Genomic DNA, 14597 nt, shown 5'->3' with positions numbered 1-14597 from the left:
AATCCAAACAACCACACACACACACACACACACACACTTTCAGCCAACAGCAGACAGAAGAATGGTGACTTAAGTACCATTTCCGATATAAACATGCCCTAGAAATGGATGACAAGGATACATCATCCTCAAGACTGCTTATTCCAGACATCTCCACACGACTGTCCATAGGTCCTTCAAAGCCAACATCCCCAAGTCAAGTCCTGTTCTCCTATTTCTTACTCATAAACCAACAAAACAAACCACCACACCATGCTCTTTCTTCTGCTCTAAATTAATCTTCTCTCCGCCTGTCTTTAGAACCCAGACTTAGAGTCAGACAGGGCTAGGTTCAGATTTCACCTCAAAACCACCCATATGTGACCTTGGACAAGTCACTTCACCTCTCAGGTTCCTTATCCAAAAAAAGGGAGCTAATAACACAACCTTATAGGGCACTGGAAGATTAAATGAAATTGGGTATTTAAGATATTGAGCACAGTCCCTGGCACATGGGCACGGCTCAACACATGGTAACCAAAAATCCAACACAGAAATCTCAAAAGCTCCCTCTTTCTCGGCATGACCATAAGAATCCGTGGGGTCAGTCTCAGAAACATCTGTCAAAACCAACCTTGCCCTCTCCTCCTCGGCCGCTGTCCTAGGCCTGGGCCCCATCACCTCTCACCTGGACAACTTAATAGCCTCTTTACTGGTCTTCCCATCCCTTCCTCCTCTGCTCCATTTTCCACATCACTCTTTCTAAACCGCCGATCTAACCAGTTGTCCCTTTACTGAAAACTGTTGTCAAGGGTCCACAATAGCATAGTGTTATTTGATAAGTCCCTCCTGCTGTTCCTGTCTCATCCTCTGCTAGCCCGCACCCTCCAGCTCACCACTGAGCCCATATGACACCCTCTGCTGTAGTCCCACAGCGCTACCAGCTATTTCCTAGAGACAACACTGTTTACGCCTGTATGTATTCTCACCCACTGTTCCTTCACCTGGGATACTCTTCTCCCACCACTCATTTCTCTTTTTCTGGAGGAATCATATCCTTTAAAGTCCAGTTCAAATATTACTTCCTCTAGAAAGCTTTCCTGACAACCCTGCCCTCACCCCCCAGTGAAGCTGACATCTTCTTCTTACTCCTAGAACTCTTCAACATGGCCTGGTATAATTTTTCATCTGTGTTTCTGCCTCCTCAACTAAACTGTGATATTTTCCAGGAGAGGTACTGTATATATAGTACCGTACCCGCTGGAGGATGGACTTAGGGGCTTTAAATATCCTTTCCAGTGATTAGACATAACCTCCAAGATATACTCTGCAGTTCAATTTCATCTCTTTCTAGAAAAGCTGCTTAAAACCGCTTATGAAATCCATAGTACCTCCACAGTTCATGATTTTTCTGACAGCAGTTGTGGTCAAAATTTGTCTGCTTCTTAAATAATCTGCCAATTGTCCTCCAACAGGCACAATGATGGTCATAACCATATGTGGGAGTGCCGACAAGAGCCCCACCTGGATAAAAACAAAAACAAACAAACAAAAAAAACCAATGAGCTATTTTTAGCTGCTTTCTCCAGATGTACAGATTCCCTGTTCCCACCAGCTACCCTGCCTACCACCATCACCACTAAATTTCATCATCTGCTTAAATGGGACCCAGGTAGGCCTGAATTCTGTAGTAAATAAACAATGAATGAGTGAATGGTTATAAGAGTAGACCTAATTGTCTCCTCCAGCAGATTGGAAGCTCCTTAAGGGCACAAGTGATTGTTATACATCACAGAGACCCCACCACCCAGCATGAGGCCTGGTACATGGTAGCTAAACACTTGGCACAGAATGAATGTTCACTGATGGCACCGACTTAGCTCTTCCCCGGTCCCTTCAGACAGCCCCTGGAGCTACACAGACATCTATCCCTACTAGGCCGCTGTTCTTCCCGTGTAGGAAGGGGGCTTAATTCCTTTTTTTTCCCCTATTTTTATTAAATTTATTGGAGTGGCGTTGGTTAATATGATCATATAGGTTTCAGATGTAGATTTCTACATTACAAGATCTGCATATTGCACAATCAATATATATTACCATATATTATAACTTCACCATATATTATACCTTAATTCTTTCATGATGATGGTTTAAGTTTCACCATTCATACCCTTCCTCCATGAAAGGCAACCTAATGACTGGGGAACATTTAAAACAGCTTGTAAACAAGGCCTTGGTCTCTATTATCATAACCACCATAATGGAGATAGGAATGATCTGCAAAATAAGCTTAAAAAGCAGCTCGCCACAGCTCTGATCCTTGCTATGAAGAAATTAAATAACTATGTATACTATGCACAGAATGTATGACTTGTCTGACCTCCAGGGCATTAGGTGTCATACAACTGTTATAAATTATGATAAGCAATTTAATTACTTTACCATGCAAAGATTTTCTCAGAAGATGCAAGAGATTTAAAGTTCGAGAATATTTGAAGCATCTATGTGTTTACCTTACTTATTGCAAATCCAAAGACCTCTTCAAAATAAGCAGGCTGACTTATTAACAGCAAATAAAAGGTCCAGCTTCTGCAAAAATTTGCCACAATGATTGCATAAACCGGCAATGATGTGAAAAATTTTTTCCATGGTGTATTAAATTTCTAGAGAGTAAAAATACCATGAGATTTTTAGGGAAATATATTGACATGTCATTTTTCTCCTTTTATTTATCCATTACAGCTGATATTCAATATTATATTAGTTTCAGGGATACAGCATAGGAGTTAGACACATATAATTTACAAAGTGCTCCCCTAATAAGTCTAGTATCCAATTGACACCATACATAATTATTACAATATTATTGACTATATTTTCTATGCTGTATTTTACATCCCCGTGACTATTTTGTAACTACCAATTTGTACTTTTTAGTCCCTTCATCTTTTCGACCCAGTCCCTCAAACCCCCAACCCCCACCACCATCAGGCAACCATCAGTTGACATGCTATTTTTCTTAAGACAACACAATCACTAAGAGAAATAGTCATAGAGAAGAGAGAGGCAAGTCTTCATCTATCCATCGAGACTTACGCTTAGGCTAACCACGTTGGCTCCTTCTCCAATACTTGTCTCTATGTAGGTCCTCTCCTCCTGGGATATTGTTGGATGAGCTGCCGGGCACTCATAGGCCTGCAACAGCCAAAACATGTACCAAATAATGCCAAACATACCTAAAACAAAAGGTTAAAATAGTTAAAAAACCAACGGTTTGATGATATGGTCTCATTCTCTTCCATCTCTAAATTTTTCCATTTTCAAAATATTCCCAAACAGTACTATGTTCAGCTAGGAGAAAGGATTTTGTTGTTATTCACTGGTATTTGAAGAAAGAAACTCAACTTTACTATAAATGTTAAATGAATCTTAGATAGTCAAGTATTCCTTGATGTCCTATCGTAAACTCTCAGTCTATCCCATTACACAGTAAAATACCAGCTCTATGAGTCACCATGGGAACTCATGAAGTCAAATCACTCACCATAAATATAAAAGACGGAGGCCCAGCCAATGTACTGCACCAACACCCCCGCCAGGGGCATGGCGATCACTGCTCCCGCATAGGAACCTGGAACAAGAAAAGGTTGAGGGATACTTAGTGATCTCATGCAAGCCCTCTCAGTCCACTTGGAGTTCATGTGGTTGGGGTGAGGATCAACCAAACCGAGCAGGAGTCAAAAGGCCTCTGTGCAGAGGGACAGGCAATTCCCAGCATGCCTTAGCCCAGGGCTTCCAGGAGAGAAAGGTCACAAGGATGCCCTTGAACTTCACCCAGGTACCCTGGAGGGATTAGACAAAGATTGCTCAGGCACAGCAATGTGAAACTGATGACAGGATGGAATAAAAAGATGAGAAAAATCTGAGGGAACTTAAGAAAAATTCAACCAGGCACAATTTTGGGTGCTGAAGACAGCAAGCAAAGAAACATGGATCTGCCTTCCAGAGCTCACAGTTGAGAAGGATTATCACCTAGGTCTTTAAATAAGGGACCTCAAACTATTCAAGGATCATGCTGTTTTATAGTCTTAATTTTTTTTTAATCAGGAAACAGTTTAATGGCAGGATGACCGGCATGGATGTTGTCTCCACCCACCTCCTGGATGAGTACATTTTTAGGTTTATTTCTTACTCTGTAAACACTTCACCTGGTAAATACTTACCTGTGTGTGGATGTTTATCTTGTCTAGACAAGATAATGAGGGCAGAGGCAATGACCTGGCCTCCGCTATCTCCTGCAGCTCCCTAACGTCTGCTGGAGAAACATGAGCCCTGCAAACTCCCAATAGATATTAACTGAATAAAAGAATTAGCTATCTGAAATTCCCTCTGGGTTGTGAATGAAAAAACATCAGTTGACATATTAAGAAAAAGTGAGCAGCAAAAGGCAATTCTGTATCCCAGAGGGCAATGCTGAGGAAGACCTTCAGGCAATGGGGGTTTAGGAGGAGGAGATAAAATCCCATCTTTCCAAGCTGGGCCAGGCTGGTTGTGAAAGGCCCAACCCCGAATCCCAGATCTGGACATCATGGCCCTGAAGAGGTCTCTCCATCCCCCTGAACCATTTTCCTCGGACAGAAGATGGGAGAAATCTCTACATCACGCGGCTGACTTGGGGAGAACATGAACCATGTATGTGGAGATGTTTGGTAAGTTACAGTTAGTGCTGCATTAACACCAACTAAAACTCCTTTGTCACGTACAGAATGACGGCACACGTTTTTCTTTTGCCTCAGACTTCCTCAGAGCAATAAGGGAAGCATTCCTGGGCATCCCAGAAAGAGCTGCACCCAGCTCCGCTGTGTGTGTGGAGAAGGCCCAGTACCCTGGGAGTGGGGGTGGAGGCTCCTGTTTAGCTGATGCAGAGAAATGCCTGGACAGGGAGAGACAGGGGATGACCAGCAACTGACATGCATTGGGTGCTGTCTGTGTGCCCAGGGAGGTGCTCAGTATTCTGGACCCGTGATTTTATTTAACCCTCTTTTCAACCCGACAACGGTGGTACCCATATCACCCCCATTTTACAAGAAGAAAACTAAGGCTGGAGGAGGGGAGGTAGGTTGCAAGAGTTTACACAGGTGTGAGTGACAGCAACCCAAGTCTGTCTGAATCCAAAGCCTTTACCCTGAGCTACTTAATAATTCAGGCCTGCCTCCCCCACTCAGAAATGCCCTATAATTCTTCATACTAAGAAGCATTCTTTCATCCAAGGAATTTTACAACTTGAAGCTGTCCTTCTTCCCTGTCTACTAAACAAACTCTTCCTCATCCTTCCGGACATGGCTGCATGTAAGCTCCTCTCACACTCACCCACAGCCCCTAGCACACCCCAATAGGCACTTCACCCTTATTGCCTGGGGAGCTGGCTATGCCACAACCCATCAGTGCACTCACCACAGAGGACAGAGGAGCCCTCGAATGCTTGCTGAATGGAGTGGAGAGTGGGGAATGGCTGCATTGGGGGTGGGAGGGTCCCCAGTTCTGTCCTCACTAGTTGTAAGAATTTATATTTTCTCCTCCCTCACCCTTTGTTTCCTCTCTAAAACAATGGCTGCAATTAGATGTTTTCTAAAGTCCCTTCTAACTTCAATATTTTTTAAGTGTAAGAACCTTTTAGACCCCAAGCCTGGGTCTCCTTCTAATGGCATTTTGCCTTGGCTGTTCTTGAAACCAAGGCCACACCTCAGCTGGAAATGTAATAAAGCCTGTGACTTTGATCAGGCACTTCCTTTGAGAGTCAAACCACTTCTGAAAGACACTGAGCATGAGGAGTGGCACCAGTCATACTTGTTTTGTTGGCAAATCAAATCAAAATGCAAAACCATCCCGGGAAAATCAGGTCCAGGATCTGACAGTTCACAGGATTGGCTGGGGCAATACATTCTTCTAGAGTTAGTATAAGGTCAGTAGTGTGAGTAGAAATTATCTTGGACTGCAAACAAGAGGACAGAAGTGGTTTCTGAAGACGAGAGTCGCTAAAGATGACAGGACATCTCAGCGGTGCATGCAGTTCCAAATTGAGCACATTGGTGAGTATGTCACACTGACTGCCAGGGATGATGACGATGATGATGATTAAAGTAGGTAAGGAGGAAGAATGAGGGAGAAATACAAATATTCACAGAAATAAAGAGGAAGCTTTATTTCTCCTTTAGCATAAGCTCAGGTTAGCTTCCGTTAGGAAAGGCACGTTATCTTAAAAAACTAGACTGACCTAAATTCTGATCCTAATTCTGCCCAGGCTCCATTGTGACTTTTGCCACCTAAGGCATTTTTGTCTTCCTGGTCCCTCCTCTGATAAAAACAAATTTTAAAAAAATATATATTTCACAACTGTGTTGATTGATACCTAGAAGAAACTTATGATCCTAATACACTTACCACAAAAAGAGGTGGTGGCCAGTCGGCTTCTCTCCAAAGGTGGCGCCCACTTACTCCACATCCCGTGGCAAGCTGGGTAGGTCACACCCTGGCAAAATGGTTGAAAATAGATTATTTATTTGATTTGACTCCAGTTTCTGTTTGTCTTTAAAATATGGACCCTGATTCTTTAATAATGGCTACAATGTAAAAGCCCAATTCATAGACACCAAATAGCATGTGTCAGCTACTTTGACTGACAGCATAGATCTGAATACCAATTCAAAGGTCAGCATGGTGGAGAATGGGGGAGGAGGTCTTTGTATTTCATATTATACAGAATATCACTATAGAAAGGGACTTCTTTTAGAAAGAAAGAAAGAAAGAAAGAAAGAAAGAAAGAAAGAAAGAAAGAAAGAAAGAGAGAGAGAGAGAGAGAGAGAGAGGGAGGGAGGGAGGGAGAGAGGGAGGGAGGGAGGGAAGGAGGGAGGGAGGGAGGGAGGGAGGAAAGGACTTCTGAGCCCTGGGCAGGTAGCTCAGTTGGTTAGAGCATCGTCCCCAATATACCAAGATTGCAGGTTGATCCCCATCAGGGCACATACAAGAAAGAGCCAACGAATGCATAAGTGGAACAACAAATCAATCTCTCTCTCTCTCTTTCTCAAATCAATTTTTAAAATAAGTCTCCTTAAAAAAAAAAAGAAAGAAACTACTTTTCTATGGCTTTAACTACCACCTATGATGTTTGATTACTCTCAAATCTTAAAAAAAAAAAAAAGAAAGAAAGAAAGAAAGAAAAAAAGGACTTCCATAATCACCTAGTACATCTTCTCATTTCAAGATATAGAACCTGAGGCTCAGAGCCATTAAGTAAGTAGACTCTAGTCTTCATGGCTGCAATATCATGTTCTTCCTGTCATACCAGTATTTTTGGAAATGTGGCATATATCCTTCTAGTGGGACTAGAGTTAGGACTAGTGGAGCTAGTGCTACAACAACCTACATTTTTTAATATAATTGTGGCATATATATTCTAATACGCTTCAGAAAATAAGTAACTAGCACTTCATATCCGTGATTTCAAAGAATTGTTATGGACTGTCCAACCTAGGAAGGAAGGTGGTGGGTGGGGAGGAGATGAGGGGGTAAGAGATCAACCAAAGGACTTGTATGCATGTGTATGAGCATAACCAATGGACACAGAGGTGGGTGTGTGCTGGGGGGAGCTGCTGGGGAGAGGTCAATGGGGGAAAAGAAGACTTATGTAATACTTTAAACAATAAAGAATTTAAATTAATAAAGAAGAGAATTGTTATGATGATGTTCTTTGTTTTTATGTTTTTTGGAACATAGCCATGCCCATTTATTAACATTGGCTCCAGCTACTTTTGCACTATAATGGCAGACTTGAGGAGTTGGCCAAGTCCTCTGGCTATATCATGCTACCTCCTTCATTGAGTTAAATCTCTTCATAAGCTACACTCTTAAAACTTTACAGATTTATTAATAAATCCATTTAAATTGCGTCAGTGGGAAGAGCCCTTGCTATGTTTAGGGCTTCCGTTTCATCATTTATTAAATGAAAAGGGTTGGATCAGGTTATCTCCAAGATCATCCCTTACTCATCTAAAATTCTACACTCTATGAAATGGTCCTTTATTGTGTTTAAATTAAAGTGTTCATAATGGTGGTCGTAACCAGTGAGTTGAGATAGCAAAACAAGGTGGAAGATGGGAAAACCGAGTAGAGGGAGTTCCCTTCAGAAGCTGAATTTCCTAAAGGACCATGTTGTCTCCAGCAAGAACATTGAAAACTGTGAGGGGAAGACTCTCCTACCTCCACTAGACCTTGCAAAATCCTCACACACATGACGCAGCCGTAATGCACTCTGGCTGCAGAAGGAATGAACATGTTCAAGGTCGACGTTAGGAAGATGGCGGCTCCAAAGACCCTGAGGGACCAAAACACTGTGTTAGGCCTGCTCATAGTTGTGGCACTTTCATTAAACATCAGGAACAACAACAAAAAAAAAAAACAGTTCCTGGAGGACCACTATGGGAATTAACAGAAAGAAAAATAGATGTGTTACAGTCTAGCGTGTCCCAAACTAGACTGCTGGGCTGCTTTGATTCCCAAGCTCCAGTCCCCGGACCAGTCAGGGGCTGTTTTTAGCTACAAGGACGTCCTGCCTGGATGAGGTCCTGATGCTGGAGACTGACCCGCATGTGGTGTGCTTGCTGGAGACCCACCACTCTGCTTGGTTCCACAAAGCGGACCCATTCTGACCAATACCTGGCGACGTGTGCACATTTGGGTGGTGTCTTCTGCTGCACAATTCTGCTCTCACGTTACCGGGAGGGGATACAGATGATCTGAGAAGCATGCTGTGTCCTGGGACCAGCCAAGCACAAGACAGGCTGTGTACCTGTCTCAGCCCCCGACGCTCTGCCCTGCGCCACTTGCCTTGTCCTCCCTGCCTTGACCAGCATGGAAGAAAGCAGACAGCAGTTTCTTCCTTTCTCACACCTGTTAACGATGCTTCAGCCCATTTTACATGCTGAGAAATTATGTATGATTTATTTTTAGGGCAGAAATGTGAGCAGTAACCCCAGAGATCATAGAAGCCAATATGTTAGCACTTTTTTAAAAAGAATATAATAGGTAAGTGACAATAAAAAGGGACACAAATTAGACAAGAACATAAGTAAATACAGTCTTGCTTATATATATTCAGGCTCTATGATAGTGACTTTCAAACTTTTTTTTACCTTGACCCATAAAACAAAATATATTTTATACTGAAACCTAATACATATTCACACACACAAATGTAGCCAAAACAAGTTTTAAAAACCAAAACTTAAATGTACAATGAGCTAAGATATTTTATGCTGTTTTCTTCTATTTAATTATCTCCTCTCTCTCTCTCTCTCTCTCTCTCTCTCTCTCTCTCTCTCTCTCTCTTAAATGCTCACTGGTAAATTATTATATTGATTTTATTACCATCTAAAGAGTTGTGTTTTAGAATTTGGAAAGCACTGCTTTATAAAATGCATATTTCACAAAATCCATGTACATGAGGTCACACCGGACACACAATTGGAAGGGGCCTGGGGCATTCAGCGCACTCCTTTCTGGTACATATACACCCTCCCTCGCCTCCCAGTGGCCATCCTCTCCGGCTGGAATCCCTCCAGTAACAGAATTCACTGCTTCTCGTGGCACCTCATTCTGGCTTGGCTACTTTTAGTTGTCCAAACACCTGCTATTGAATATCAAGGGCATTAAAGACATCTTGCAATCTAGAGGCCAGTCCCTACTCACATGACAAAACCTGCAGGGTACATGATGATATTTACACAGGATCACAGAATGTCACGGGTCACAGGGAACCCACACACAATCTAACCCATGCTCCATTTCACAGGTGCAGAAACTGAGGCCCAGAGAAGGAGGGAAGGTGAGGGCACCAAGTGAGTGACTCAGAGTCAAATTTTTTTACTACATAATCACTTGAAGTATTGCAAGATAAATTAGATTCAATAAAAAGAGATTCTGAAGATCAGGATCAGATGGGATTGCTATCTGTGAGTTACATCTGTTGGAATGGCTCTTGTCTCTCCTCTGTACCCCCACATTGAGAGCCAGCTCTGCAGACTTGGTAGAAGCACAAAGCCATGGATCTGTGCAGCACTGATGTCATATCGGATCATCTTACCTGTTAGCAGCAAACTTGTTTGAAATGAAACCACCTGGAATTTGGGTCACAATATAACCCCAGAAAAAAGAGCCATGGATAAAGCCCACCGTCTCTGGATCCCAGTTAAACTGTGCTATCTGAAAATGAGAAATCAGATACAGTTATGTTTGTAAGAAAACACTTGCCGGCCATTTTTCACTGAGGATCCTACATAATAATCCCACGAGTTCCTTCTTTCTTTTGCTTATTCAATAATCATTTATGGAGGGCCCTTGTGTGCTTAGGATATAGCAGTGATCACAACAAGATACATACTCTCAGGGAGCTCAGCTTGTAGTGAGAGACTGTGTATGAATTTACACATATGTATACATGATATATATGTGGGTACATATATATATACACCATATATATTATATATACCAAATATATATCATCATATATTATGATATATATGCATATGTACCATATATACCATTTATCTGAGCCCCCTTAGAATCATAATAACCCCCAGTATGAACCATTAGCATAAGTCAAGCACTGTGTCAGCCACTGTGTTAGGCTGTAAACATGGTCCCCAAGAGGCAGACACACAAAATCCCTGGAACCTATGAATGCTTATTGGGAAAAGGGTTTTGCTGGCGTGATAAAGTCAAGGATCTGGAGATGAGTTTTCCTGGATTATCCAACTGGGCCCTAAATCCTATGACAAGCATCCTTATAAGAGAAAGGCCCCGGGAAGATTTGAGACAGATAGGAAAAGGCCATGTGAAGACAGGCAGAGACTGGAGTGATGCTGCCCCGAGCCAAGGAATGCCTGGAGCCACCAGAAGCTGGGAGAGGCCAGGAAGGATCCTCCCCTAGAGCCTTCGGAGGGAGCACGGCCCTGCAGACACCTTGATCTTGGACTTCTGGTCTCCACAACTGTGAGAGAACCAGTTTCTCTTGTTTTAAGCCACCCTGTTTGCGGTCATTTATTATGGCAGCCTTAGGAAACGAATATAGGTACTTAATATGTTAGTACCAAATTTGATCTACAAAGTAGGTCTTTTATCCCCATTTCACAATAAGGGAAATAGTTAGCAAATAATTTTACCTTCTTGCTCACATTTTTCTTTTTCTTTTTTCAATTACAGTTTACATTCAATATTATTCTGTATTAGTTTCAGGTGTACAGCATAGTGGCTAGACAATCATATACTTTACCCCCAATATTTCCAGCTGGCCCCAGAGAAATACATTATTATTGACTATATTCCCTAAGCTGTACTTTACGTCCCCATGACTATTCTGTAACTACCAACTCCTTCCAAGAGGATCCTCCCGCTCCTCTCAGCAACCTGGGCCTCTCCCCTGCTGAATGGACATCTGAATAGAGACAGATAAGGCTGGACTCAGCCAGATAGCCTCTGTTTATCTCTGTGATTTTCCCCCTCTATCTCTCTCTCTCCCTATCTATCTATCTATCTATCTATCTATCTATCTCTATCTCTATCTGTATCTCCCTCCCTCTCTCCTTCCCTCTCCCTCTCCCTCGCTCTTCCTCTCCCTCTCCAATCTGAACCCAGAGATTCTAGTTGAACAGTACTGAACTGAAACAAGTCCCACTGGAGTCAGGGACAGTTACTGGTAAGTCACCTCCGTGACAAGGCCAAGGCTCAAGGAATTCAGCTTTGGAGAGCAGTGAGAAACCATAGAAAAGGCAAGAAAACAGTCCATGGAGAGGCCCAGAGGGTGGAGCAGATTCAGAGAGAAGCGGAGGAGAGACCATGAGGAGTGAGCACGCTGGAGGCGTTAGCTAGGGGTTCCTGGCTCCCAGGAGGTCCAGCTCCACTCTACCTTCCTGGAGGGGCCTCTGTTCATGCCTTGGAAACAGTTACATAAAGATGCCTTTCCTCCTCACAGTGGAGAACAGCCTGGGTTTCAGTCCCACCGCAGGCTGGGCCCCCCGTCCAGGGCACAGACCGGACAAACTTACACAGCAGCGCCGCTCTCTGCCCTCCCCTTTCATGAGATCCCCGATGGCCTCCCGTAATTCCCTTTTTGACTCAAACCGGTTTCACTGAATTTCTATTCTTTTGTAACCAGCAAACCCTTACCAGGACACAAGGGCAACTTGCTCAAGGCCTCAGAGCTAATAAACAAGAGTCAAGTATGAAACCGGGTCTGGCCAGTTCCAAAGTCCATCCTCTAAACCTTACAGAGCTCATGATTCATGGGAAGGCGTCTAGACTTTTCCTGAGGGTAATGAGAAATAACCGCCGTTTCTCAAGCTTCCGTCATTTATTGCCTACCACATGCTAGATTCACACGCTTTAAAACTCATAATTATGGAACTGCGAATGATTATTCACACATCAGCTAAAATGACCTTTTATGCCAGCAGTGGAATATACACCACATATTTGCAAGACCTATCTATTCATATTGCTTAAGTCTCTCGCTTTTTTGAAAATGAAGATTTAAAGTGATCTCTGTGCAAAATATCTAGATTTCCCTCCCTAAAAGAAAAAATCAAACAAACAAAATTACCAGCCATTCAGGGCTTTATTAATACAATTAGTGGAATCGCTTTGGCATCAGGTTGAACAATGAGCTGATATCTAAGCTCTGTTCTGTTGGGATAAGAGAGAAACAGCCTACTATGGATGAGAGCTGGTTAGAGCTTCGAAATGCTGCTCAACTTCTACTTTCACCGCCAGCGAAAATGACGTCAAGTATATTTTAGATCTTAATCAGTTTCTCTAAGATTCCAGAGGGCAAAGCCATAGAAACGACAGAGCACACACCAGCATGGTACACCAGCAATGGTGCTCGGGTTTATCAAAATGCCTTTTCCGTGTGCCTCACAGCGGACTCCAGGCGTATGGTCTCAGGCAGCAAACAAATGGACACCAGCACTGCATTGTGATCTGGGCCTCGGCACACAAGGTTTAATTAGCTGGCCTTGCTCACAAAAGGCCGGGAGAATGCATGTGATACACATCTGAAAGCTCACTAATGTTCTTTACTCTTTATTTTAAAAATGCATGACATGCTCCCTGCACCTCGACTGCCTGCCCCCATCCCCCAATGAAAATAAACAAGGATATCCTTTAGAACAGGTTTAGCTGTGACATCAAAGGGACGAATTAGAAGAATCTCCGCGGAGCTCTTTTCTTCTAGCAGAATAATCTCTTAAAAAAGGCCTTGCGGCAGCATGGATGACCTGGAGAGCATTATGCTAAGTGAAATAAGCCACGCAGAGAAAGACAAGTACCATATGATTTCTCTTATGTGTGGAATCTAATGAACAAAATAAACAAACAACATAGAAACAGACTCATAGATACAGAGAACAGACTGACAGCTGTCAGAGGGGAGTGGGGTTGGGGTGAAAAAGGTGAGGCGATTAAACCAACAAACATGAAAACCCACAGACACGGACAGTATGATGATTACCAGAGGGGAAAGGGGGTGGGGGAGATATGAGAGGGTAAATGGGGGGTAAATGGTAACAGAAGGAAAATTCACATTGGGTGGTGAACACACAACATAATGTACCAATGTCATCCCAATAAATTCAATTAAAATTCAAAAAAAGCCTGCAGACCAACTAAAGACTTCTTTTTAATGGATTGAAATCAACTTTTCCCAAATCAGTGCTTGGCAGGAACTGGTCCGGGTAATGCTAATAGAGGCGGCATGAAGGAGGGCGTTCTGCAATCATGTCTGGGAAACACCACATTCCACGGCCCCCTCTGGAGCTCCTCATAGAACACAGCACAGTGAAGGCTCTCCTGTCACACAGCAGCACCTTCTTCACAGCACAGCCTACAGAACACTGATTGGCCAGACACCAGTGTGGGAAACTCTGGTCTAAATGTGTTTCCAATTGTGGGGGGCGGGGGGACCAGACAACTATTAGATGCCTCTCCACAAATGGATGGATTTCCACCAGTCATTCCAATGTATGGGTTCAATACAAGGAAACATGTATTTATTGGGTATCTATTGGGCATCTATTTTCATCTTTTTTCAATGATTCTTTAGGCCTCCCATTTAAGATATTAACCAATGAACTTATATGCATATATGCATAACCCATGGACATAAGCAATACTGTGGTGAAGGCCTGGGGGGCAGGGTGGAGGGAGTCAATGGGGGAAAGGGGGAGACATTTGTAATACTTTCAGCAATAAAGATAAAATAAAATTAAATTAAAATAAACAAAGGAGATTTTTGACTTTCCGGTGATTCATAAAAACAATACTATTTAAGTCACGTCAGCGCATGCTCGCTTGTGACTACAACAGCCTGGAACTGGGCCTCCGGCCTCCACTCACGTCAAATCTGACCGCCCCCCCCCCCCGCGCCCCCCCCCCTTCCCCGCCCCTGATCACTGGCTAAACAGTGATCGTTGTGGAGCACAGATCTGACGTATGGCCTCTCCTTAAAGTCCATCTGTGACTTTAAGAAGAGGCCATACATGGTTTAGCAGGCTTGACATGACCTGACC

General features: G+C 43.1%; 1 protein-coding gene across 2 annotated transcripts in view; it reads right to left on the bottom strand.

The window, feature by feature from the left end:
* Nucleotides 1–14597, bottom strand: part of SLC17A8 (solute carrier family 17 member 8) — a 31044-nt gene that overhangs the window by 10551 nt on the left and 5896 nt on the right. Inside the window, exons 1-8 of one of the 2 annotated variants that reach the window (XM_080660727.1) lie at nt 12078–12181; nt 10118–10236; nt 8236–8350; nt 6421–6508; nt 3524–3610; nt 3076–3215; nt 2493–2642; nt 1371–1503 (exon numbers count right to left, since the gene is read on the bottom strand). In XM_080660727.1, coding sequence (XP_080516853.1) covers nt 1371–1503; nt 2493–2642; nt 3076–3215; nt 3524–3610; nt 6421–6508; nt 8236–8350; nt 10118–10236; nt 12078–12110 — 865 coding nt within the window. In that variant the 5' untranslated portion in view covers nt 12111–12181. Of the gene's footprint in view, nt 1–1370; nt 1504–2492; nt 2643–3075; nt 3216–3523; nt 3611–6420; nt 6509–8235; nt 8351–10117; nt 10237–12077; nt 12182–14597 lie in introns of those variants that run through there. The other variant, XM_080660726.1, reaches the window with a different exon arrangement.

The sequence above is a fragment of the Plecotus auritus genome, assembly GCF_963455305.1.
Source record: "Plecotus auritus genome assembly, chromosome: 3".
NCBI classification, from domain to species: Eukaryota; Metazoa; Chordata; class Mammalia; order Chiroptera; family Vespertilionidae; genus Plecotus; species Plecotus auritus.
This window is presented reverse-complemented; position numbering and strand designations above follow the sequence as displayed.